Here is a 26,225-nt window from a genome sequence, read left to right on the forward strand (position 1 = left end):
ATTTCCCTTTAGAACACTGGGGGGCGGGAAGTATGCGGGCGGGACAAATGAATCAAAATTGGAAAAATGTGGCTAGTTGTTAAAGCTGGGTGATGGATACGTTAGGATACATTATACTATCCTCGGTGGTGAATGTTTAAAAATCTCCATATATACACACACACAGCCCAGATGCGAGTTCTCATCGAAAGCCCGGAAGGAGTCTGACCCGAAGAGTCCACCGGATCTCTGATTCCGAGGACGATCTCCACGAACCGGCGAGCCTCCAGCGAGGGCCTGGGACGGATTTCTTTCCCGCCGGCCTCCAAGATAGCGCGGAGCAGGCGACGGCAATGGGCCTCTAGCTGCCATGAGCGCTCCGCGGGGCTTCAAACACGCAACAAACGCCTTTCACAGTGGGCAAAATTCCTGGAAAGCGCCGGGCGGAGTCCTGCCCAATTTCCCTCCTTGGAATCCGTCCCGCGGCCACGACCCCAACCTGAAGCGAGCGCACCGCCACCTCCGCCTGGCCAGACCGACCCCGCCGGCCACTCCCCACCTCTCGGGGCGGGTACTGCACGGCGACGTCACGGCGCACCATGCGCCGGGTCAAAGTTCGGCACCGCCCCCGCTTTCCCCTCGCTGTCTGCCTCGGCCTGCGCCGCCACCGCCGCCGCTCGTGGGTCCGGCTCCGCTGCGTGCCCTCCGCCGCCTTCCTACCCGCGCGCTGCCGGGCCGGCCGACATGGCGAACGTGGCCGACACGAAGCTCTACGATATCCTGGGCGTCCCGCCCGGCGCCAGTGAGAACGAGCTCAAGAAGGTAGCGGGAGCGGGCCGGCGGGTGTGGGGCGCGGGGCCTGCGCGGCCGGAAGGTCGGGACCGCGCTGCGGGGCTACCCGCGAGCGGGCCGGGGCTGGGGACGAGGACGGCTGCGGAGCGGGCGCGACAGGGGCCGGGTGCTTCCAGCCTCAGCTGACCTTGGGCCGTCAGCCCCGCCCGCCGGCAGATGCAGCGAATAAAAGCCATCCCTGCGCTTACACGCTGCAAACCCTTCCTCCTTGTCCCGGCGGATGCCGGAGGCGCTCCCCACGCCGAGGTCACTACCCTGGAAAAACAGGTTGAACCGAAGCGCCCATCGCATCCCGGCCCGGAAGAGAAGCTGCCCTCGCCGCGAGTCAGGCCGGGCCTAGGGCTCGCGAGACGGAGCGGTGGGAGGTGGTGGCCGCCCCCGCGGGACGCGGGTTTCCGGGGAGCAGTGACCGCCGCGGCGCCGGCGGCAGGAGCGCCCTCCACTCTACCTTACCCATTGACCCTGAAGTAGAGTGGGTCTGTGTGGGGGTCCATTGTTCGTGGGCAGGTAATCTAAATGGGTTGAACCCGCTTCTGGAATAACCCTTGGGCCCCCAGCCAAACACCTGAATGTACGCTGACTAAAAATAAATAGAAGGCCTTATTATCGCCTTTTGCAACGCTGCGAGATCTTTCATCATAGGATTTCAAAGCACTTGAAGTATTTAATTAACCACAGAGCATCCTCACAGGGCCTAGAATATCCGGATTTGTAAGCTGAGGAAAATGAAAATGCTCCTTAAGCAGTGGGACTGGTACAATTGAGAATAAAATGACTTCCTGTTACCTTACCGGAAGTGCTAGTCTGCATTATATAATTCATGTGTCTGTGTGAAGACTTAAGTGCAGTATATGCCAACTGCCTGGTTGAGAATGTATGCACCTAAAAAACCGAGATGACTGTAGAGCCCTGTTCTCCGGCTTGTGAGAATAAAACACAGAAGAATGGACTGCCTAAGGAGTTTCTGTTGTTACAGTTGTTACAGTTAGAGAGGGACGGGAGGAGCCATTATGAGTCTGGATTCTTACTAGGGTTAATTTATAGTAATATTGTTTGCTATCTGCAAAGCTTAGCAGTCATTTCTTTATAATGATGTTTCAGTATTTTGTTTTTGCCTGTGATATTGTTTCATTATTTGTATCTGGCTCTAAGTGACTAAAGTTACTTAGAACTTTTCAACTATAACTACCATTTACTTTGTTATGTTACATTAGTGAGTAAACAATATTGATATGGAATATATCAAGCAAGAATTCCAATGTATAGAAGATATTTTTGCAAGGTTATAACTTTAGAAATTTTCCGATAATGGGAAAAGTGCTTCTCATAAAAGTGGATATTAAGTTAGTAATTACAAGTGTTTAAACCAGTCATTGTATGTAACTTTTTTTTTTTAATCCTTTCTTGAAGGCATACAGAAAATTGGCCAAGGAATACCATCCTGATAAAAATCCAAATGCTGGAGACAAAGTATGTTAAATCATTTGAGACTGTTTTTCTTCTGGGGTTTTAGTTTTAAATTTAAATTGCCCTCCTTGAAAAAAGGAATGTTGTGGGGAAACATCTATTCCCATAGAACATGATTTTTTACTTTAAGAGTATTCTGGGTTTGTAATGAGCATACTAACATTCTGAGTAGTAGTAGGTGGTAAAACCAAAGATACCATGTAGCTTTTATTAGAATCGTTACCTTCGGGAATTGACTCTTTGATTCCTTTCGCCTTCCCCCATCTTCTATTTGAAAATCCATATGTTTTCATTTTTTGCTTTTTCTTTATAGTTCAAAGAAATAAGTTTTGCGTATGAAGTACTCTCAAATCCTGAGAAGCGTGAGTTATATGACAGATATGGAGAGCAAGGTCTTCGGGAAGGTAGCGGCGGAGGTGGTGGCATGGATGATATTTTCTCTCACATTTTTGGTGGGGGATTGTTTGGCTTCATGGGCAATCAGAGTAGAAGTCGAAATGGCAGAAGAAGAGGAGAAGACATGATGCATCCGCTCAAGTGAGTATCTTTTTTTTTTTTAATATTAAATACCTCTTTTGAAATGTTAATACTCAGTAGAAGAGAAAAAGTATATAGAATATTCTGTCCATCAGAAGAAAAATATGTCTTTCATTTGCCTTACATTTTTAAGTTGAAGATTATCTTCTTTGATGTATCTAAATCTTCAGGTTACTTTTTAGTTGAAAACTTAAAAATGAATGACTGGTCTGGCTAGTTTGTTTATGTATTATAGTCACTGATTACTTGATCCTCGGTGTGAACTCTCCTAAATTGGTTTTCCTGGAACTTGTGATTTCCTACCTAAATTAACCTGCCAATATGTGAATGGTGCCTGATCCTGCTCTTAGATTGTGAGCCCACAAGCCTACAATATGAAGATAGCTATTTCACTTTGCAGAATTTATGAGCTCTTTTCTTCCCCAGTTGATTTTTTTCATGAACTGATAATGGGCTTACTAGGAAATGCCAGAGACCAAAGTTCAAGTGCTCATTTAAAATATTTCATATTATCTGGTTTAAGTAAGTTAGAAGAAGTCATGTATACCTGTTACTTTGTTTGAGTCTCATCGTTGTTTGCCTTTTAAAAGAATTAAATTATCTCAAATAAATTATCATTTGGCTACCATTTCTGGAGTAATACACAATGTGAATTAGTGCTTTCATATTTTTGCCTGATGTAAGAATGGTAGAGAAAGTAAATAGGACCAAAAGAGTCCTACTTGCTGTACCTTCTGGTTCTTCAAGTTCTCCTTTTAAGTTTTCATGTTATACAGTAAAAGCAGTTTTATTTCCTGCTGTTTCCTTTTAACTTTATTTAAAATTTTCTTAATATAAACATTTCATATGTGTAATTTTGTATGGCTTTATAGTATCCTATTCCATGATTTATTCAATCATTCACCTTTTGTGTAGGGTACCAGATTTTTGCTGTAATAAATAGTATTGCCATGAGCATCGTCTTTTACAGCATTGTCTCTCCTTGGCATAAATTCCCAAGCACGCATCATTGTTTCAAAGCTGGTACATATTACTAAATTGCCTTGTAGAGGGATCATGCCAGTTTGATTTCACTGGCAGGGGAGACTACTAGCTTTGCCAGACCCTTACCTATATTTTGCCTGCCTTGGCTATTGTTGGGGGAAAAAAAATTTTTTTCTGGCCTCTTGGTTGGCGGCTTTTCGTACTAATTGTAATTTAATATGTAGGAAAAACTAACCTACCTTTTCTTTTTTAAGTAATTTGATTAAAGGTTCTTTCAATGAGTTTAAAAGATTTATGTTACAAAGTGTTTTTGTCCCAGGCTAAGCTGTAGATACGCCATGATTTCAAAGTGTGTTTTTTCTATAAGCGTGTTATTCTTACACTGTCTAGAATGATAAAAGTTTTGGCTTTTGAGAAAGTTTAATAATATAGATGTTTTGAAAAATACTCAAATAATTTTTATTCTTCTAATTCACCAAATTTTAAATTATTAAAATCATGCTACTAAAGAAAATTAAAAACACAAGATGATGGGATAAACAAAAATTATTTTGCTTTGAGACTTTTGATATATATAGAGAGATTTTAATATTAGTTTATTCATATACGATATATGGATAAAGAAAGGTAAGTTAGGTTTCATCAGGTGTGTATTTTCAGTAGACTTTTTATGCAAACATTTTTGGATTTAGACACCCCCTGGGCAATTTGGTAAAAGCTGTGCATGTAGGCAGTTTTGCTTATGATTCAACAGATTCTTAGGAACCTCTAAACCAGGATTTCTTAACCTTTTTGTTCCACAGACCCTTTTACCAGTCAGGTGAAAACCACAGACCCTTTACTAAGTTTACACTATAGTGTGTATTATTTAATTAATATACCACACTGCACCAACATGTCCCCACAAGAATAATGTTTGGGTTTGGGGGTTTTTTTTGTTTTGTTTTGTTTTTTTAATTTATTCATTTCAATACAAGCTCACGGACCCCTTATTAAAAACCCCTGCTCTATAAACCTTGTTTTAGGCTCTTGAAAACCTGCTCATTCCCTCCTGTCAAATTGTAGATGTGGCCAAACTAAGTGCCTCCCTTGGGCTGTAATGTAACTTTGTAATCATTCTGTATTGTTCTCAGGGAGCTGAGCTTTCTAATAAGAGCATGGATACTGGAGCCACACTTCATGTGTGATCATGGGCATAAAATGGTAGTAATAATTGTACTTCTTTCAGAGAAGTAGATTGAGGGCTCCTGCCTGAGGCCAAAAGGTTATAAAATTTGAGTTTGTGCCATCATCAACTTTATCAGCAAATGGAGCAAATTGTTGGCCTGATGCTGTCTGGCTTTGAGTACCATATATAGTGTCCATAGCCAAAAGTCTTTGCTAATTTGAGCCACAAAATAATACTTCATTTGAATCATTTTAATGTGGGGTATTATTTAATTCTTTTAAGAGGTTTTAGTGGAATTAGCTGTTTCAGCTGTCATTTGTCTTGTATTTAAAAGAACTTAGCAAAATTTTATTGAACCTGATTCTTTTTCCCCCAGAGTATCTTTAGAAGATTTGTATAATGGCAAGACAACCAAACTACAACTTAGCAAGAATGTACTCTGTAGTGCATGCAGTGGGTAAGTTTGTGTTGTGGTTTACAAATAAATTTCATCTGGCACATTGAAAGTCTGTACTATGTAAACATTGTTCATGATTTAAAACTACTCAACATGGAATATTTTCTGATACCTCTGAAAGTCAATTTAAATATTACTCCTTAGAGATTAAAGATGGGGTTGAAAGCATGATTCCTGTTTGTGTCATGGCTTATTATAATGTTCTGTGAGCAAAACGTAATGTATACTTTTGATTGCTTTAGCCAAGGCGGAAAGTCTGGAGCTGTTCAGAAGTGTAGTGCTTGTCGAGGTCGAGGTGTACGCATCATGATCAGACAGCTGGCTCCAGGCATGGTGCAACAGATGCAGTCCGTGTGCTCTGATTGTAATGGAGAAGGTATGCATGCCAATACCCTGCTCTTATGTTGAATGGATTAGAAGTGCAGAAATTGGAGAAGGTAACAAGTTTTCAGAGTCTGCTTGTGTTTATCTTATTAAAGAAAAGATACAGTGAATTCTAAAAGTAAATCATTCCATTATGTACAGGCTGAGTGACCACAGTAAATTTGTATTCTTTGCAATGAAAGATTAGTCTTTTTTAATTACACAAAAATGGGCAAGATGTTTATTTGCCCCTTTGTGTTTTAAAAAGTTATATTTAAGTAAAGAGGAAGAGAGAAAATTGTTTAGCTAACATTCTGATAAGTGGAGGATTTTACTGTAAACATTAGTTTACTTTTGAGGTTTTGAGGATGGGTACTGGATTGAAGCTCTTCACAAAAGTACATATTCTAGGCTTTGTGGGCCATTTGGTTTCTGTCACAGCTATCACCTTGAAATGTGGCTAGTGTGACGGAAGAGCTAAATTTTCAATTTTGTTTAAATGTAAATAACCACATGTGTCTAGTGGTTACCATATTAGCCCAGTTTTGAAACATCCTTTTCCAAATTGCTCCTGGAAGTGACCAGATAATTTTGAGACTCTGACAATTCCTGCTATCAAGAGACTAAAGTTTGCTGAAATAATTTTCCACATATGTCCTAGTACCATTTTGAGGAACTGGTGTTTTGCAGAACATACTTTGTGAAAGCACTCTTGTAGAAACAGTCACTAAAATCATTTAAGCCATGAAATTGTGCCAGTGATCAGCCATTACAAACTGATATGCTGTTTTTTTATGATATACTATGTATAACTTCATTTTTATTTTCTTATACCACTAATCAAATGTTTCAAAAGATTACATAGAAGAGGAGAGAAGCTCTGTTATCCTAAAAGTGGTTTGGGGATGCTCAATGTCAGCTGAAATTCAGCCATTGCTAATTGATTTTGGAAATTCTCAATGATATTATACCTAAATAAAAGCCTAGTAGGACACTTGAGCAGGGTTTAGGGTTTAGTCTATGAAATAAATAAAATCTCATACCAGCTATATAAATTAAATTTCATTTGGCTTATCTCTTGTTAAATTTGCATAGAACTAGAACTTAAAAGTACTTTTACTGAAAAAGCATTTGTAGAAAGTCTTAGCATTATCATTTTCCTTAACCTTTAGGTTTTGTTAACTTTAGGAAGTAGAATCAGGAGCCAAAAAAGTGTTGTTCAAGATGTCACATTCTGAAGTAGAGTAGACTGGGTAACTGGGTCCTTCAGGTAACCTGCAGTGAGATGTGAGCTTTGTTTTTTAGCATGATACTTTTTGAACAAAGTTAAGGTATTTATTAAAAGAAGGTGGGGGTGAGGGGGGTGGGTAGGCTTGTCAGAAGTGATCTTACTTAATAGTGCTGGAAGTTTGAATGACCTCTCTTTCTCCAGGAGAGGTAATTAATGAAAAAGACCGCTGTAAAAAATGCGAGGGCAAGAAAGTGATTAAAGAAGTCAAGATTCTTGAAGTCCACGTAGACAAAGGCATGAAACATGGACAGAGAATTACATTTACTGGGGAAGCAGACCAGGCCCCAGGAGTGGAACCAGGAGACATTGTTCTTTTGCTACAAGAGAAAGAACATGAGGTAATTTCCTTTTTTTTTTTTTTTAAATTAAGAAATAGGTTTTGCTTGCCAGATATAGGTTAGATCTTTTGGGATTCCCTGAAGCAACACTGAACATACGAAGTTAAGGGATCCTGGCTGAGTTCATAAAAACTGCTTGCAGTGAACCAGCACAGCAGGTGCAGTCTAAGTGGTGTCAGTAGGAGGAGAAATAAGGTTTTTGTTTTGTTTTTTTTTTAAGGTTTATTTCTCTCCCCTTCCCCCCCACCCCCCAGTTGTCTTCTCTGTGTCCATTTTTGCTGCGTAGTATTCTTTGTCTGCTTCTGTTGTCAGCAGCATGGGAATCTGTGTGTTTCTTTTTTTGTTGCGTCAACTTGCTGCGTCAGCTCTCCATGTGTGCGGCGTCATTCTTGGGCAGGCACTTTCTTTTGTGCTGGGCTGCAGTCCTTGTGTGTGGGGCTCCCCTACGCGGGGGGCACCCCTGCGTGGCAGGGCACTCCTTGTGCGCATCAGCACTGTGCGTGGGCCAGCTCCACACAGGTCGAGGAGGCCCAGGGTTTGAACTGCGGACTTCCCGTGTGGTAGACGGACGCCCTATCCACTGGGCCAAGTCCACTTCCCAGGAATCAGTTTTAATTCCAGCTAGTTGAGTACTGTAACCTTAAGTAATCCTATGTCTCTGGACCTCACATTTCTTGTCTAAGAAAATAAGGACATTGGACCATGCAATCCAAGGCAGCTTATTTTACCCTATGGAACTCTCTTTGATGGGTGGTGAGTGGACAGAGTTTCAGTTCCCAGCCCCCGTCCTGAGTTGTTCTGTTGATAGGTTTTACATATTGGGTATCCAGGTGAGCTTTTCTTGGAGAAAAAAAAGGGTTCTGTGGTTAAAAAACTTTTTTTAATTTCTGATATGTTTTATATTTGCTGTATACAAGGAAAATGAATTTTTCTGAAAGTGAGGTCTAGTATATGTTATATTGATTATACTATTATGCCTGTGTTTTTCATTGTACTGTAGGATATGCTAAATCTTTATTCATAAAGAATTTATCAAGCTATTCATGAAACATTCCTTCAGTAATCACCCAAATTCTTGAATATAGAAACATTTGACGGAGATTCTGGCTTCATACCTAATCACATTTTCTCAAGAGTTCCTCTGAAGGTCTTTACAAGTTACAGGTTAACGTACTTTTTTACTTTACACTAGAAATTTAATTTCTCTTCCATTCAGTGGTCACTTATATAAATAAATTTTTTTAAAAAATCACTTTAAGAATCTAATAGAAACAACAAAGCCATGTTGAGTGTGGATCTGGAAATTTGACTGATTCTCTCACAAGGTGGATTGCTCCTCTTACACTAGCCTTTCAGGATATACTCGTCAGATTTCATGCTCAGCAAAGCTATAAATTACTATGTATCTTGGCTCTTCAAGGATATTGCCAAATCTTCAAATTGAGGCAAAGGCATCTTATATTGCTAAAACAGAATAGTTTTTAGAATTCTGTCTTAAGAGTCTCGTAGGTTGAAATATTTTTAACTTATGAGTTCCGTATTTCCTGGACATTTTACCTACTTCCTCATTTGATCAATCTTGCCTACTGTACAGAACACCAAAGAAGGCATTCTAAGAGGCAGAAAGATAGAAAAATAGCCAAGTAATTGAAGAGTTTGTAGTATACTTGGATATGGGTGAAGCTGTATTATTTTAAGATTGTGCTTTGGGTGACAGAGCAGTTTGGGGCAGTTATCAAACAATGTCTACAGAAATTAGTGAGGAAGTTAAGAAGGAATGCTTACTTGGAGGTGGTTAAAGATAATTTTTCAGGGTTTTGGCATGTCATACTGATTTTGAAATCTTTTTTCTAAATCTGGTCTTTAATGTTGCTGTATAATTAAATTGGGTTTTTTTTAGTAGAGAGATCACTGGATTTGATTTATATTTTGACTCCCATTTGCTAGCTGTAGCCTCCCTGTGGATAGACCTCCCTCTGAAGGATATTGTAAAATCAAATGAGATAATAATAATCTTTCCTTTTGGAAGCAAGTCACTTTTAAAATTGTTGGCAGTAGTGGAATTATATCTAGATTCCAATAGAAAGCACATGTAACTGGTTATCTGAAGTAGAAACTAGATGATGGTAAAGATTAGAATAGAAATTTATTTAGTGAGAGGTCAAAAGTTGTTCCTTCTTAGTTTTCTAACATAAAATAAATCTGAGCCAAAGATGAGGATTAGGCATCTTGTTTCATCTCTTCCTTTGAAAATACCATGAATCTTCTGAAGAAAACTAGAATAGTTTAACCTAGAACACAGAACTAGTTATTTGACATGAAATAACTTGCTGTCATTCTGGTTTTGGTTTTTTTTTTTAACCCTAGCACTTTTGCTGAAGGAATTGATGAGAGGCTACAGTGAGGTTAGGGTGGGAGCAACCAAAAAAGCATTCAATTTTTAGAGTGCTATTTTCTTGTTTATTTTACTTTCTTGTCCTGTTACTTTTCAGTAGGCCAGTTTGACAGAACCACATTATCAGGTGATGCTAGTTGCTTCTCCATATACTATGTATATTCTTGTTTTTCAGAAATTATTATAGCTTTTTTTTTTTTAATTCTCTCCCTCTCCCAGATGGTTCTCTTGTCTGTCTGCCTTCTCCAAAAGGCACAGGGAACTGAACCCAGGACCTCCCACATGGGAGGCAAGTGCCCAATGGTTTGAGCCACATCCACTCCCCATGAGCTGCCACATCTGCTGGCTTGTGGCATCTGCTCATTTAGGCTTCTGCTTGTTGTGGCTTCTGGCGTCTAGCTCATTGTGGCAGGGTGCAGCATCTGGCATCTAGCTCATTGTGGCAGGTACAGGCGTCTGCTCCTCTTACGGAGGCATCGGAACCTAAACCTGGGACCTCCCATGTGGTAGGCGGGCATCCAACTGGTTGAGCCACATCCACTTCCCTATTATAGCTTTTAAAGATTTTCCTACCTGATGCCAGTAGTCTCTCCTCATTTATCTTGTTTTTTGTTTGTTTTCCAACTGGCTGTTCTTGCTTGTTTATTTCTTTGTTCAAACTTTAGCATCAAATAGTCTAGCCTGCTCACTCCCCATGCCCCTGGAAAACAATCACACCAAAAAAAGGTACCTTGATCCCACTTTTTAATTAGATCACTTCAAGATGAGCCCTCCTATCCAAGAACATAGTATGCCTTCCTGCTTCCTACTTCTGATACAGCTTTATTGAAAAATATTTGGAGAAGTATATGTGGCTCAAGCGATTGAGCTCCCACCTACCACACAAGAGATCCCAGGATCAGTTCCCGGTGCCTCCTAAAGACAAGCAATACAGCAAGCTGATGCAACAAGAGACACAAGGAGGAAAACAAACAACAAAGTAGGGAGTAGAGGTGGCTCAAGTGATTAGGCACCTATCTCCCACATGGGAGATCCCAGGTTCAGTTCCCAGTGCCTCCTAAAAAAAAAGACCAGAACATAACAAACAGACACAGCAAATGCAAAACAGTGAGAGGGTGGGGAGAAATTAATAAATAAGAATTAAGTTATTTTTTAAAAAAGATATTTGGTTAAAGATATTTTTTAGAATGCTAGTATTATAGATGTTCTTTTTCAGAAATGCTGGCATTTCACATCATACGTGAACATTTTCAAAGCATTGAGGAGTCCTCTACTAAAGAAACCTTATTGAACATTGTTTCCACCCTTGTGAGAAATAATATTCTATTGAGATTACATTAAAATCACCTGAAGGACTCATTAAAACAACAGATTGCTGGGCCTACCTCTAGAGTTTCTGATGCAGTAGGCCAAGGGTAGGGGCCAAGAATGTGCATTCCTAATAAGTTTCCTGGTGCTGCTGAGGCTGCTGGTCCAGGAACACACTGAGACCCCTTGGTCAAGATAATGGTTTCCATTTAGGTTTTTTTTTCCATGGGTAAATTTAGGAAGATAAACTTGGTTAAAAAAAAAAATAGGTCGTCTTTCAGATTTCCTCTTTTTTCTAAATGAACTGGCCAATGCTTTTCTTTAGAAGAGGGGCATTCTAATTAAATCTAGATGAACTTTCTCTGCAGTTTTGCTTCATTTTTAAAATCAAAATTAAGTATAGATTTTCTGAATTCTAAACAAAAATTGCAAGTTGAGCATGTGTGAAATTAGACGTATTTTCCTACTTATTGAAAGTTCAGTAACATTCATTGTGATTATTCAATAACTTTTGCATTGCCTATGTAGAGGATAGCATAATAGTTAAAAAGCCATCTTTAGTGTTTGCTACATTTAAAAGCAAGTTTGGGATTTTAAATGATGAAAAAATGTACATGCAAAGCATGGATTTGAGCCCTTTGACTTTACTGGCTGAGCATTAAAGGTTGAGATTTATGATGTTGAATTTGTACCCTCCTCTTCCCCTGTTAGGATCATGTGTAGGGAATACTCCAGGTGAGCCTGCTCCGCAGAGCCTTCTGGGCCTTTACCTTTTTGTTCAGAGACAGAGTCAAAGGCCTTTACCTTTTTGTTCAGAGACAGAGTCAGTAAGTGGGCCATAACTGCCAAAATACACCTGATATTCATTCTGGAGCCTCTACTTTGGGCCAGTTTTTCCCTTAGTTCCTTATAGAAGTTTCTTTCATATTTCTCAGAAATAGCTAGCTTTCCTAATATAAACTTGGGGGATTTGGATGGGTGGCAGTTTGGCTTTTGCAGTGAAATGGATAGAATTAATTTGGGTCTTAGAAAGGGATTTTTTAAAAATGTGTTCCTTGTGTGTTTTATCAATTAGGTGTTCCAGAGAGATGGAAATGATTTGCACATGACGTATAAGATAGGACTTGTTGAAGCTCTGTGTGGATTTCAGTTCACATTTAAGCACCTTGATGGCCGTCAGATTGTGGTGAAATACCCCCCTGGCAAAGTAATTGAACCAGGTAAATTTTGGTTTTATTTTAAGAACTTAATTGTATCTGAGCCAGGTTTCCCTGTATTCTTACACAAATTTGTAATTTTTTTTATTGTGGGTGATTTTCAAAAGAAAATTATTGAATACTTTTCATGTGTAAAATTCTTAATAGTTTCTCCTTTACTTAAATAATAGGATGTGTTCGTGTAGTTCGAGGTGAAGGAATGCCACAGTACCGGAATCCCTTTGAAAAAGGTGATCTTTACATAAAGTTTGATGTACAGTTTCCTGAAAACAACTGGATTAACCCAGACAAGCTTTCTGTAAGTGTTCTCTAAATTTATGCAACAAATGACTTAATTATGAAGTTGTGTTTCTTTGACACCTTGTAGATCACATAACTTAAATTTTTACTTTTTAAATCCCTGAGTGACTGACAGTTTGTCCTGCTTGTTAAAGTGAGGGTTGGTGGCAGTTAAGGAATAAAATGGGCCTGCCTGGGATGCATAGTAGGCATATCTGATATGTTTAGAGTTTTTAGTTTTTATTTTGTTTTTTAAAGGCTAGAAATCTTGACTTTAATGTGAAATTTCCCATTGTTTAAATGTTAGCAACTAATTCTGTTGTAAGTATGTGTGTGTGTTTAATAGATGAGTTGTGCAAAAGATGTGCAGATTTAGCCTGTGGGCCCTCAATTTGGGTATTGATGAGCCCACGAGGGTACCACTTGGATTGTAGCAAAAGGGAAGTTGATGAAAATACCTTACAACTAACATAGTTTTGACTTGTTTTAATGAAGGAACTAGAAGATCTTCTGCCATCTAGACCAGAAGTTCCTAATGTCATTGGAGACACAGAGGAGGTAGAGCTTCAGGAGTTTGATAGCACTCGGGGCTCGGGAGGTGGTCAGAGGCGTGAAGCCTACAATGATAGCTCTGATGAGGAAAGCAGCAGCCATCACGGACCTGGAGTGCAGTGTGCCCATCAGTAACAGCTGCAGCAAAGTGCACAGGTGGATTTTCTTTCCACGTTTGCCTGATTTGTTTTCAGCGATCCAGCTGGAGTATCTGATCAATCCAGATGAACTGATGGACATCTGTTGGTCTATGTGTAACTTTAAAAATTGGTATAGTATCTACAGAGTGTATAATTTAAACTAACCACAAAGCTTTACATCTTCATTTTGACTGTTCTGTAGCAGAATAAAGCACTTGAAAGGAAACAAAACTCCCTTTCATACATGGATTATAAGTTTCAATCCTGGTATCTGCTTGATTTTCATCAGTTTCGTGTAGATTTTTATGTTTCGTATTTTAAATTCAAATCCCACTTGTAAAGTTTGTGTACAATTTGTCCTCAAGCTTTGTGTTTGGCTGTACTTGCATTAGCTGCTACAAATAGAATAAAGAATTTCATAGCCAGTATCTATCATTTAGATGCATGGAAAATGGGCTTTGCACAATGGGTTTGGAGCTGACTGGGAACAATGGAAAAATACATTAGCTGTGGTTGTAAAGATTTTTGTGGGTTGGTTTTTCTGGGTTTTTTTTTTTTGTTTTGGGTTTTTTTCTTTTGTTTTTTGGTTTGTTTTTGGGTTTTTTGTTTTTTTTTTTTATCTTGTGGACGGCTTCTGAAACTTGATAATAAAGCAGTTGGTGTAAATATTCTTGCGTCACATCTTTAGAAGGAAGAACAGATTTTGAGCTGTTAAATGTATCCTTAAACTGGAGAAAGTATCCTTAATTTTGGTTCTTGAATAGCCAGCCCTTCAAAACCCATTGGCCAGAAACGTATACTTCAGGCATGTGCCCATTTTAAAAGACAAAGGAAAAGTCTGATCTATTGGTAGAAACAAGCATTTTATTGGCTTCAATTGATCCTTTCTAAAGCACCTATCAGCCAAGGACATCTAAGTTATGTAATGTCTAAGCTACGATCCAAATGTCTAAGCTACGATCCAGAGCACCAGGGCCAGGCTGACTTAAGCCTCTGTATCCCCCTCTGCCCCCTTTAAAAAATAAGGTAACATCAAATCAAGAGTAGAACGATGTTTGCATAGAACCTGTTAATATACTCTGCGTTCGTTAAATGTTAAAGATATGCTATGTCCATTAAGTTGAATGTCTGTAATTGGGGGAAGCAGTGATGGTTTTACTAATATTTTAGAAAACTAAGACTCCTTAGGCTGGTATGAAAAAAATCAGGTAAAACTACTATGAAAAGAATGTTATGTTCCTCTTCCGTCTTCTGATTCTTACCTTCTTTTCACGCCCAAGTAGATATTTTTAGAACACACTTATTTGAGAGACAAGTCAGTTGCACATTTTACGTTTGTAAAGAGGCAAATGGGGAAAACTGAAAACTAAAATTTTAAATTGTATTGTGCCATCCTCGAGCCTAAATATATTAATTGTAGTTTATTTCTAGGTCTGTTAGAACCTGAATGAATAAAAAACGTGTCTAGACACTAATCAAGACCTATGAGGCTTAAATTATTGCCCTATCCACTCTACCTCCATTGTACAAAAATTATTTCACAACCAGCCTGGGCAAGATCCAACAGCATAGTAGTTTTATATCCAAGGTTACTTCCCCACAACCACTATAAGATTAAGAAATGCAGTGGCAATATAAAGTTTGTAGCCTTTCCAATAAAGGTTTATAAAACAGACTTGTTCAGTGTAGTCTTTCTTTTAAATCATCTACCCAGGTTTTTTACTGTATCAAAGAACATCATTTGGAAAGGAAAAACTGGTTAAGATCTGTTGCACTCAGTCTACTTGCTCTACATTGTGAAGTGCCTATGTAGGAAAAAAAATTAGCATTTATGTTACCAGCAGTGCAGGAAAATTTTTAGAATAGTTTTATTGAGGTATATAATTCATAATACAAAATTCATACTTAAAAGCATAGAAATTCACTGGTTTCTAGTATATCTACAGTCATGCAACCATCACCACTAATACCAGAACATTTTCATCATACCCTAAGAAGTCATTCCAACCTTTCCCCAGCCCCTGATACAATCTGATTTATTTCTAAGGGTTTGCTTATATGGGACATTTCATGTAAGTGGAATAATAATGTGTGGCTTTTACTGACCAGCTTTCATTTAGCATAATGTTTTTGAAGTTCATCCATGTTGTACTATGTTTCAGTACTTCATTTTTATTGCCAGATAATATTCTGGTGTAAATATACTATATTTTGTTTACCTATTCATCAGTTATGGACATGTTTTATTTTGTTTTTTTCTATTTGGAGGCTATTATGAATAATGCTGCTGTGAACACTTGTTTATAAAGTTCTTTAATGGACATATGTTTTCAGTTCCCTTGGGTATATACCTAGGAGTGGATTACTTGGTCATATAGTAAAGTAACTATGTTTAGCCTTTTGAAGAACTGCCATGCTTCTCCAAAGCAGCTGTACCATTTTACATTCCCACCAGCAATATATGAGGGTTTTAATTTTTCCACATCCTCACCAACACTTGTAGCTATCCTAATGAATATGAAATATTAATGATATTATGATTTTGATTAGTTTACCTAATGGCTAAAATTATGCATCTTTTCATGTGCTTATTTGGCCATTTATATATCTTTGGAGAAATGTCTTTAAATCCTCTGCCCAGTCTTTGTCTTCTTTTAGTTTTTTGAAATTAGAATAGTTTATATTTGCAGAAATTTTAACATTTTGCATTAGAGGTACTTTGTACAAATGAAATATTAACTATAGTTTACACTAGGGTTCACTCTTGTACACACGGTAACATACATACAACCTAAAATTAGTCATTTTAGCCACATTCATGTATACAATTCATTGGTAATTGCATTCACAATGTTTTGTTACCATCACCACCATCCATTACCAAAACGTTTCACCCCAAACTACCATTTGCGCATTAGCTCCCTATTCTCCATCCCCATTCCTGACCCTGGAAACCTGTATTCTAATTCTGGCTATGAAGTTGCATATTCTAATTATGTCAATGAGATCATGCAAATTTGTTTTTTCAGTCTGACTTATTTCATTCAATGTGTCTTCAAGTTTCACTCAATGTGTCTTCAAGTGCATCCATGTTGTAGCAGGTATCAGAACTTCATGCATTTTTACAGCTGAATAATATTTCATTGTAAGAACATACCACAATTTTTTATCCATTCTGTTGATGGACATTTGGGTAACTCCCACCTTTTGGCAATTGTGCATAATGCAACTCTGAACATCAGTGTGCAAATATATTTGAGTTCCTGCTTTTCTTTTGGGTATATACCTACAAATGGGACTGCATGGTCATATGGTAGTTCTATGTTTAACTTTCTAGGGAATTGCTTTTCCAAAGTGACCACCATTTTATATTCCCACCATTTTATATTCCCACCAATATATGAGGGTTCTTATTTCCCTACATTCTCACTAGCACTTATTTTTTGTTGTTTTTTTAATAGCTATTCTAGTGAGTGTGAAATGGCTGTCTTTATTGAGTTATGAGAGTTTTTAATATATGCTGGATACAAGTTATATATATAGATATCTATGTGTATATAGATATGTATCATTATTATTAACTGAAGTCCATACTGTATTCAAATTTTCTTAGATTTTATGCATGTCCTTTTACTGTTCCAGGATTCCATCCAGGACCCTACATTACATTTAGTCATCATACCTCTTTAGGCTCCTCTTGGCTGTGACAGTTCTGAGACTTCTTGTTTTTTATGACCATGTTAGATATTTTGTATAATGCCTTTCTTTTGAAATTTTTCTGATGGTTTTCTCATTAGTCTAGTGTGGTTTTGGAGAGGAAGACCCCAGAGGTAAAGTGCCAATCTCATCACATCATATCAAGGACACAATATCAGCATGAATTAACACTGTTGATGTTGATCTGGATCACCTGACTGAGGTAGTGTTTGTCAGATTTCTCCTCTTAAGTTGCCCCTTTTCCCTCTTTCTATACCATACTTTTTGGAGGGAAGTTACTGCACAACATGCACTTAAGGAGTGGGTAGTTATACTTTCTCTTCTTTAGGCTGGAGTATCTACATAAAATACTTGGAATTCTTCTGCACCGGAGATTCTCCTCCCCCATTAATTGATTTATTCAATTATATCAGTATGTACTGTGGTTGTTTATATGTAGGCTTATAATCCAATACTATCTTATTTATTTTGTGGCTCCATTTGGCACAGCATTGGTCATTGGGAGCTCTTTCTGTTGATTTCTGTGTTACTTTGACCAAATATCCTCATTGTTGTGGGTTTGTTTCATCAGCCATTTCTCTTAAGGAGCCCAGGTTCCTTTTATTGAAGAATGGTATTAGAAACAAAGATCTGGGCACTGGGTGTGTTTGATCCTACTGAGTTTCTAGGTCCTCTCAGCTGACAGAGAAAGGACATGTGTATGCTAACCTCTGTATGTACACATATCTATAAATATTTCTGTTTGTAATGGTCTGTACCTGTATTAAGCTAAACATGAGTTAATACTGATGGCTACAACTGTAATCCATTATCATACTTCTAGCCTCCTCCCTTTGCTTATCTGTAAACCATAAACCAACAGTGAGAAGCCTGGCTCCCAATATCTACCATTTACTTAATTATTAATACTCCATAGCCCCATGAGAAACAACTTTATCAGCTAGAATTGATGTACAATCTATTTTGCTCTTAGATTTACTGACTTCATTTCCAAAGTGCTCATAATTCAGCTAGATTGTTTTGTTGCATTTTGCTTTCCATCTTGGGATTTCTGCCTCCCCTCACCTGCTAAATGATTTTAAAATTTACATTCATTAAGTTTTACTCTTTGTGCTATAAAGTTCAATGGGATATGACAAGTGCCTACTGTCAGTCATAGTGCCATGTATCATACAGAATAATTTTATCACCCTAAAAAATCCCGTTTCACCTATTCAACTCTTCCCCTGCCCCCCTACCCCACACGAATCCCTTGCAATCACTTTTTATTGTTTTGCCTTTCCCAGAAATTCATGTAATTGGAATTATACAGTATGTAGTCTCTTCAGACTGGCTTCTTTCACTTAGCAACATGCATTTAAGATTCATCCATGTCTTTTTGTGGATTGGTAGCTCATTTCCTTTTATCACTGAATAAGACTCCATTGTATGGAGATATCACGGTTTATTTATCCCTTATCAGGTATTTAATTTGCAAATATTTTCCCTTTTTTGGGGTTGACCTTTTTTTTTTTCAAACTTCCCCTTTTATTTGTTTATTTATCCCTCCCCCCGCCCCCCCCCCCCCTTGCGGTTTGCTTGCTGTCTGCTCTCTCTGTCCCATTCGCTGCGCATTACTCTGTGTCTGCTTGTCTCCCTTTGTTGGGTCATTTTGCTGCGCCAGCTCTCCACAGATGCGGGTGTCAGCTCTCCACCAGCACAGGCCAACTTGCCTTCACAAGGAGACCCCAGGATGTGAACCCAGGGCCTCCCATATGGTAGACCAGAGCCCATCAGTTGAGCCACAGCCACTTCTCCCTTGGGTTGTCTTTTCACTTTCTTGATGGTGTCCTCTGAAGCACAAACCTTTTAATTTTGAATAAGTCCTATTTATCTTTTTTTTCCCTTTTGTTACTCGTTCTTTTGGTATCATACAAAGAATTTTAGTCAAACAGACTAAAGCTCTTCTTCATTATTCATGTTTTTTACATATATGTCATCTGGTGCTGGGGAGGGTAAGGCATTGTAGAGACTATCTGGCAAATGACAGTTTACTTGGAAATTCGACGTGAAATTGCTCTTCAACAGTTGTATCAATTACATTCTGTGTTTTTGCCCCAACAAACACTGCTTCATTTTCTTGCCTCTCCCTGTCACCAATCACTTGTGCCACACAGAGTAAGTTAGATTCATAAACCTAGACTTCCTTTTTTTGATTGCTACCTTGGAAGATTTGTGTTCTTTCACTGTGAAGTAAACACATTTTATATTAATATAAATATCTGACAAAAGGTCAAAAGGAGTTTGATTACAAAGAGACTCATGTAATCTGATATTTAGTCCAAAAGTTTTGTGATTAAATCATCTCCAGTTATAAGAGATTTGATAAAATTCTCAAATCCACATAGTCTGGCAAAGATTTCTAGAGAACTTTATTAATAAAGAATTGTGTTTATTTTTAATTCTGAAAGCTCAATTAAATCTGGTTGTGGACCAATACTGACCATGTATCAGTACCAGGCTAAAGACGCTAGAAGACCTGACTTCCTGGCTGAGAAAGCTCTTAGCAGCAGTGGGTTGAAAATCATATTTGGACTGTATTATACCAGCCCATACATGAGCATCTTATCCCCTCGTGATCTACAAATAGGATACAAATTACTTTTTGTTATGAAGGCAGTATGATCGTTTTAAAAATCAAATATTACAGAAATATATGACAGAGGAAAGACTGTACACCCAAATTCCATTCACTGGAGATATTCAATACGAAATGGAGTAGTCTTTATTTTTTAAGATTTTTTAAATACAAATACAATGAAATCTCCCATCCTAGTTCCCTTTTCCAGATACAACCACTTTTACCAATTTCTCTGTATTCTTCCAGAGTGTGTGAGTATATGCAAAAATGGGATATAGTAACTTGTTTTACAACTTATTTTTATCTTATTCCTTTAACGTGTACTAATATATAAAGATCTATCTCTTCTAATGATTTCAAAGTTCTGTTATTTGGATGAACCATTATCCAATCTTCCATTGATAGATATTTGGGTCCTTTCCAATTTTTTAATTACAAACAATGCAATGGGTAATACCTTCATGTATGTGTCTTTGTACAATGATACTCAATGCATAAAAAGCCAGGTTACAAAGTTAAGCTTCTTGTTTATAGAACACCAATATATAGAAAAACCTAAATAAATATTTATTGAATGAAGGAAGGAAATCTTGATCTTGCTTAACCAAGTCTAAAATCTGAGAGATCTGAAATTATGACCTAAATCCCTAGAAAGCAATATGTTGGTGTTAGTATGCCAGGATTGAGAGTCAGAACCAAAATGTATATAAAATGAGTACAGACCAACAGGATTGGGCCCCAGTGATTTCTCAACCTCTTCACTACCAAAGACCTTATGTGCAAATATTTTTCTTACCAGACAAATAATGGTTATTTAAATTCTTACTTTACTAAGACATATTTTTTAGTCCTGAAAGCCATGATGTAACAGTAGAAACAAACTCACAAAATGGAGACCTATGTACTTGAAGGGGTCACAAGATTCAGTCAAGGATATTACCTGTATAGACTACCTCCTGAGACAATTGAGGAACACTCTCAGTGAAACACCCAACTACAGAAAGCCCCATACTAAGCCTTATGTCCTGATGCACTGGGAACTAGGTTTCCCCTATGGGCAGTGGATTGCAACTGTATTTGAGTCTCCAAGGTTCTGACCTCTCCCAGGCAACTAAAGATGGGTTCTATAGAACTTACCAAGAGAGGCCATTCGCTCAAAAGGTGTAGCCGGTCCCTTTTCCTAACTCTCTGGACTCCCAGGCTCCCCCAACAAGCCTGTTAATGTGGGAAGCAGTCGTGACAGGACCACATGACACACCTTCACCCTACTATCTTTCACATGCCCTTGGTGCAGGGATATGACCTGTCTTACAGCTGAAGATTGTTATGTATTTTAAGTTCTGGATCCTCTCTGGCTTGATCCTGGACAATAGTTAGTAGCTGTACACCCAGAATTATCATCCCAGGAAAGTAGGGTTGGATCTGCCTGGTGTCTACCAACATTCTACTGCAATGACCCCACTACTGGAATTTACACTTTCAATGCTTCATTTTTCTTGCTATCCAAAGAGAAGACATTTAGCTATTGGTCAGTTTCTTGCCATAGTTGATTCTTCAGAGATGGGAAAGTATCAAGACATTAAAAGATAGAGAAGCAGTGCTCCATTGGCCAGCTCTCCCATCATCCCTTTTAGAAACCCTCTAACTCTCACCTTTGGAATGGCCTCTGTCTGATAGAATTTATCTATAGAGTTCTCTTGTCCTTCCTCATATTTACTCACAGAGGAGTAAATCTACAAAAGATTCCTCAAACTATTTACTATTTGGTCAGATTAAAATCTTCAGGATGTCTTTGCCAATGTTATAGTTTTATCTAACTGAGACATTCCAAAGCATGGGGAGATAATGGCGGATAATATTCTGCTGACACTGCTCAGTACATACTTGCATATAAGCCATCTTGTGATTAAAATTAATAAAAATGCTCCAGTCATTACCAGTAGTGAGGCACATCCTCACTAGGGTGAGTAGTCCCTAATGCATCATCTTGTGCCATTGTACATACAAGAGACTTGAGTCACTGGTAATCATGGGTCCAGAGGTCTCTAAGAAATTAGGGTTGACACAAAATCAATCAGCATGCAAAGAAGTAAAACCTCAGAACATAAGCTCCCCAGAATATACTCTACCCTTCTTCAAGGTAGGTTCTAAGTTTGAACCCCTGATATATCAATAGATCTATAAAGAAAAAAGAACCTCTCTCTGTTCTAGCCACATAGACTGACCCAGGCTAGTAACTTAATTTCCTTACAGAAAAAAAGCAGACCATTCCAGGCAAGTTTGGGATTTATAATGAGCATGCTTTGGTTTTGACCATCTTCATGCAATCCTCTTTCTTTGTGTAATGGTACACAAACTATATAGCACATGGACCAAATCCAGCCTAAAGCCTATTTTTGTAAATAACGTTTTATTGGAACACAGCCACACTTATTCTTTTATGTACTGTCTTTGGCTGCATTAGTGCTACAATAGCACGGTGGAGTAGTTTCAACAGACACCAAGTGGTCTGCAAAGCCTAAAATATTTACTAAATGGCCCTTTATCGGGACAGGTGGCCCACTTCTGCCCAGAGGACCTTTACCTCCCTAACTCTCAATCCTTGTGAATCAAAACTATCTTGTAATTCATTAACCCATTAAACTCTTTTGCTTGAGCCACTTTGAGTTAGGTTTTCTGTCAATTGAGTCTTCCCTGACACGGGGTGTGTGAGGGGGAGTGGGGAAGGGTAGGCAACACAAATAACTCTTTCCTTGGAATGGTTTAATATAAATGCCCAAGTAACAGCTCAGGCCCATCTTCATCATATATGGACAGGAACTATATTCCTTTGACATTTTCTATCAACAGGCTTGAATATTTGAAATCAGGAGTTTGCCAGAAAATCACAGGTATTTAGCCACCATCTGGTGAAGCCTCATTAAAAAAAAAAAAAAAAATTGGTGAAAGAGCAGTAATGCTGTGGACTAACAGGCTTAGCAGGATGGAACTAGCTTGTTACTGCCCCCCCACACACACACACACCTTAGGGTGGGGCTGTATCATAACAGCCAACCAATACAATTGAATGATTTATACATACAAGGCTCAGCACTTAGTGTTTCACACATTACACCACACAAAACTAATAAAAATGTTGTAAGGTAGAAGTTATTATTGCCTCAGTTTACAGAGAAGGAATCCAAATCTCAATGATACTAAGGAATTTGAGAAAGGTCACAGAGTAAGTGATGAGAAAGGGATTCCAATTCAAGTCCAAATCCCAAAGGCTTAAACACTGATGCTATACAACCAAGTAAGCAACACCTCTTCTTATCCCACACTTCCATCCAAAGTCTTGGGTGGCTTTCATTGGTTTGATTTGGTTTATATGGCATCCTTGAACCAATTGCTGGGGTCAGAGAACATAGGGGAATTGATTGGATGGGCCCGCTTATATGCCCAACCCTTGAGTCTGAGGGGTGGGCCATCCTTATTGAAATGACCTGGGCAATTGCAGTGCATTTTCATATGGAAAGGACTTGGGGCTTGAAGGTGATAGCACTTTATGTCCATTTGAGGAACATCAATTCTCCATGTTAAAGATTGAGGAGAGAGGAGCGGGCATGTTGGTGCTGCCTCTGCTGGTGGCCTTGGTGCTTCTGATCTTTTCCACTGCCATCTTTAACCAGTTGGAAAGTTGACAGTTCACCCTCTGAGCACCCCTTCTGTCAAAGAAATGTATGTCAGAGATGGGACTTGTGGTAGTAGCTGTGTAGCAGTTTGATATAGTTATGAATTCCAAAAATAGATATTGGATTATGTTTGTAATCTGGTCTATTACTGGATATGATTGAGTTATGATTAGGGCTTTGATTGGGCCACGTCATCAGGGCGTTGGGTCCCTGCCCCTTGGTGGGTGGGGACTCATAGATAAAAGATATGGCAAAGGACAGAGTTGAGGGTTTTTGATGTTGGAGTTTTGATGTTGGAGTTTGATGCCGAAGCCTTAAGCTGGAGCCCTGGGAAGTAAGCTCACAGAGGAAAGACCCTGGAAGGAGGAACCCAGGAAACCTGAATCCTTGCAGACATCAGCAGCCATTTTGTCCCAACACATGAAAATATACTTTGGTGAGGGAAGTAACTTATGCTTTATGGCCTGGTATCTGTAAGCTCCTAGCCCAAATAGATACCCTTTTTAAAAAGCAACCAATTTCTGGTATTTTTCATCAGCACCTCTTTGGCTGACTAATACAACCTGGAACTGAGGAATCCTGAATTAGAACCCTGACAACCTCTGAGGCAAGACCCTGTTAAACATCTCAGTTTCTCCCCTGCAACCTGGTGAAAATGTCTGATCCAGCTCCCAATGCCAGACAAAAGGTCAAAATAGCTACAAGTCTATGCATAAGAGAATGTACCAGAAAGAATCATTAGTAGGCTAACACCAGGCCAGTGAGTCATAAAGAAGGAAACGTGCTCTCCCCTGGCTGGACTCTGGTGAGTATGAACACTCCATGCACCTGCCCTCTTAATGCACAGAATTTCTAAGTTGATATAATTATGCATATAATTGGCATACACCCATAATGCCCATTGAATCCATCGTTGTCCATCTTAGACTAGAGCTCTGTTGAGATTCCTGGGTGCCCAAGACGTTTTGCCCTTTAATCTTTCAAAGCTGAAATTTGACAGTCTAGATGTGCTCAATTGCTAGGTTAAAGGGTTAAGGTTTGCTTTAAACAAACAAAAAAACAAAAAACAAAAAACACCATCTGTGGGAATCCCATGGGTGATCAGCTGCCCCTCGTGTTCAAATTTTTTTCATCCAGGAATTCCTGCCCTAGACCTTTTTCTTAGGGAATTATCATGGTTGTGCATAAAGATTAGATGTAAGAGTGTTCAATGAAATCTTGTGTATAATTGTAAGGAAATGGAAATATCCTACACTAGATTTTTTTTTTTTTTAATATTTGTGTTGGACTTTATTCAGGATTGCTTAATTGTGTTTTTTAAAAATTACTTCTCCTCCCCACCCCACCCCCCGTTGTTTGCACTCAATGTCTGCTCTCTGTTCATCTTTTTAGGTGGCACTGGGAACTGAACCTGGGACCTCCCATGTGGGAGGGAGGCACCCAATCACTTGAGCCATCTCTACTCCCCTCCATTAGATTTTGTTTCATCCACTCAATGGTATAGCTAGTAGTTATTGAAAACAATGTTACAACAATGTTTTGTGACATGACATTCATTACATAATAACTGAAAATGCTTTAGATGTGATGCTATTTTTAAAATATATGTCTGCATAACTGTTCTGATAGGATATACTCAAAGTTGAAAATAATGTTTTTGCGGGAGGGATTGAGGATTATGGATGTTTATAAAGTTTTTATTATGAAAATTTTCAGACATTGGAAAAATTTTTCAAAAACTAGAAAGGTTTCCTTGAACTTCTATATACCCATTGCTCTGATTCATTAACAATAATCAATATTTTGGGAAACGGACTTTGGCCCAGTGGTTAGGGCGTCCGTCTACCGCATGGGAGGCCCGCGGTTCAAGCCCCGGGCCTCCTTGACCCGTGTGGAGCTGGCCCATGCGCAGTGCTGATGCGCGCAAGGAGTGCCGCGCCACACAGGGTGTCCCCCGCGTAGGGGAGCCCCACGCGCAAGGAGTGCACCCATAAGGAGAGCCGCCCAGCGCGAAGGAGGGAGCAGCCTGCCAAGGAATCGCGCCGCCCACACTTCCCGGCCGCTGACGACAACAGAAGCGGACAAAGAAACAAGACGCAGCAAAAAGACACAGAAAACAGACAACCGGGGGAGGGGAGGGGAGTTAAATAAATAAAAATAAATCTTTATAAAAAAAAAAAAAAAAAAAAATCAATATTTTACCAAACTTGCTTCACCTACTTTTTAAAATATATTTTTATTCTTTTAAAAAGATACTTAGATTACATAAATGTTACATAAAAAATATAGGGTATCCCATATTCCCCACTCCTTACACTTTCCACATTTTCCCACATTAACCACATCCTTCGTTAGGGTGGTACATTTGTTACAATTGTTCATCTACTCTTTTTTAACTTACTTTACTCCCCCCTTCCCTCCTGAGGTACTTTAAAGCAAATCTTAGCCATCACTGTATTTTATCCCTACATACCTCAACAGACACCTTTAAAAAGTATGTTTCTTTTTCTTTTTTCTCTCCTGCCCTGTTGCTTTTTTTTGCTGGCTGTGTCCATTCTGTATCTGTTTCTCTTTTTTGTCTTCTCTTCTTATCTTCCGCCTCTAGGATTTCCTGGGATTCAATCCTGGAGACCGCTGATGTGGAAAGAGGTTCCCTGTCAATTGCGCAACCTCAGTTCCTGGTCTCCGCTGCACTTCACCTTGACTCTGACCTTGTCTCTCTTTTGTTACATCATCATCTTGCTGTGTGACTCACTTGTGCAGGCACTGGTTCACTGTGTGGGCCCTTGGCTTGCTGCATGGGGACTCGGCTTGCCTCGCAGGCACTGGCTCACCATGTGGGCATTTGCGTGGGTACCCAGCTTGCCACTTGGGCACTGGCTTGCCA

The 26,225-nt window shown here is 39.0% G+C and overlaps 2 protein-coding genes across 5 annotated transcripts in view; one reads left to right on the forward strand and one right to left on the reverse strand.

Moving 5' to 3' along the window:
- The window catches only part of GPT2 (glutamic--pyruvic transaminase 2), a 166,522-nt gene that overhangs the window by 100,517 nt on the left and 39,780 nt on the right, over positions 1 to 26,225 (reverse strand). For 2 of the 4 annotated variants that reach the window (XR_011646317.1, XR_011646314.1), the window contains exon 13: positions 19,791 to 23,371. The exons of 1 other annotated variant lie outside the window; for it this stretch is intronic. The gene's annotated coding sequence lies outside the window, so the exon portion shown is untranslated. Of the gene's footprint in view, positions 1 to 19,790; positions 23,372 to 26,225 lie in introns of those variants that run through there. One more of the 4 variants, XR_011646315.1, reaches the window with a different exon arrangement.
- Positions 79 to 15,002, forward strand: DNAJA2 (DnaJ heat shock protein family (Hsp40) member A2). Its single transcript, XM_004479681.5, has 9 exons — positions 79 to 801; positions 2,242 to 2,301; positions 2,612 to 2,835; positions 5,364 to 5,444; positions 5,687 to 5,820; positions 7,240 to 7,436; positions 12,215 to 12,359; positions 12,527 to 12,654; positions 13,131 to 15,002. The coding sequence occupies exons 1-9, from the start codon at positions 724 to 726 to the stop codon at positions 13,320 to 13,322; spliced, it is 1,239 nt and encodes a 412-aa protein (XP_004479738.1). The 5' UTR covers positions 79 to 723; the 3' UTR covers positions 13,323 to 15,002.

This window comes from Dasypus novemcinctus, chromosome 18 (assembly GCF_030445035.2).
Source record: "Dasypus novemcinctus isolate mDasNov1 chromosome 18, mDasNov1.1.hap2, whole genome shotgun sequence".
Classification (NCBI taxonomy): domain Eukaryota; kingdom Metazoa; phylum Chordata; class Mammalia; order Cingulata; family Dasypodidae; genus Dasypus; species Dasypus novemcinctus.

Excerpts from the sequence above, each read along its gene's own strand:
- DNAJA2 (XM_004479681.5), top strand. The coding sequence starts at position 724 with ATGGCGAACGTGGCCGACACGAAGCTCTACGATATCCTGGGCGTCCCG. Across the intron at positions 2,836-5,363 it reads GACATGATGCATCCGCTCAA|AGTATCTTTAGAAGATTTGT; the intron begins GTGAGTATCTTT and ends TTTTTCCCCCAG. Across the intron at positions 12,360-12,526 it reads TGGCAAAGTAATTGAACCAG|GATGTGTTCGTGTAGTTCGA; the intron begins GTAAATTTTGGT and ends CTTAAATAATAG.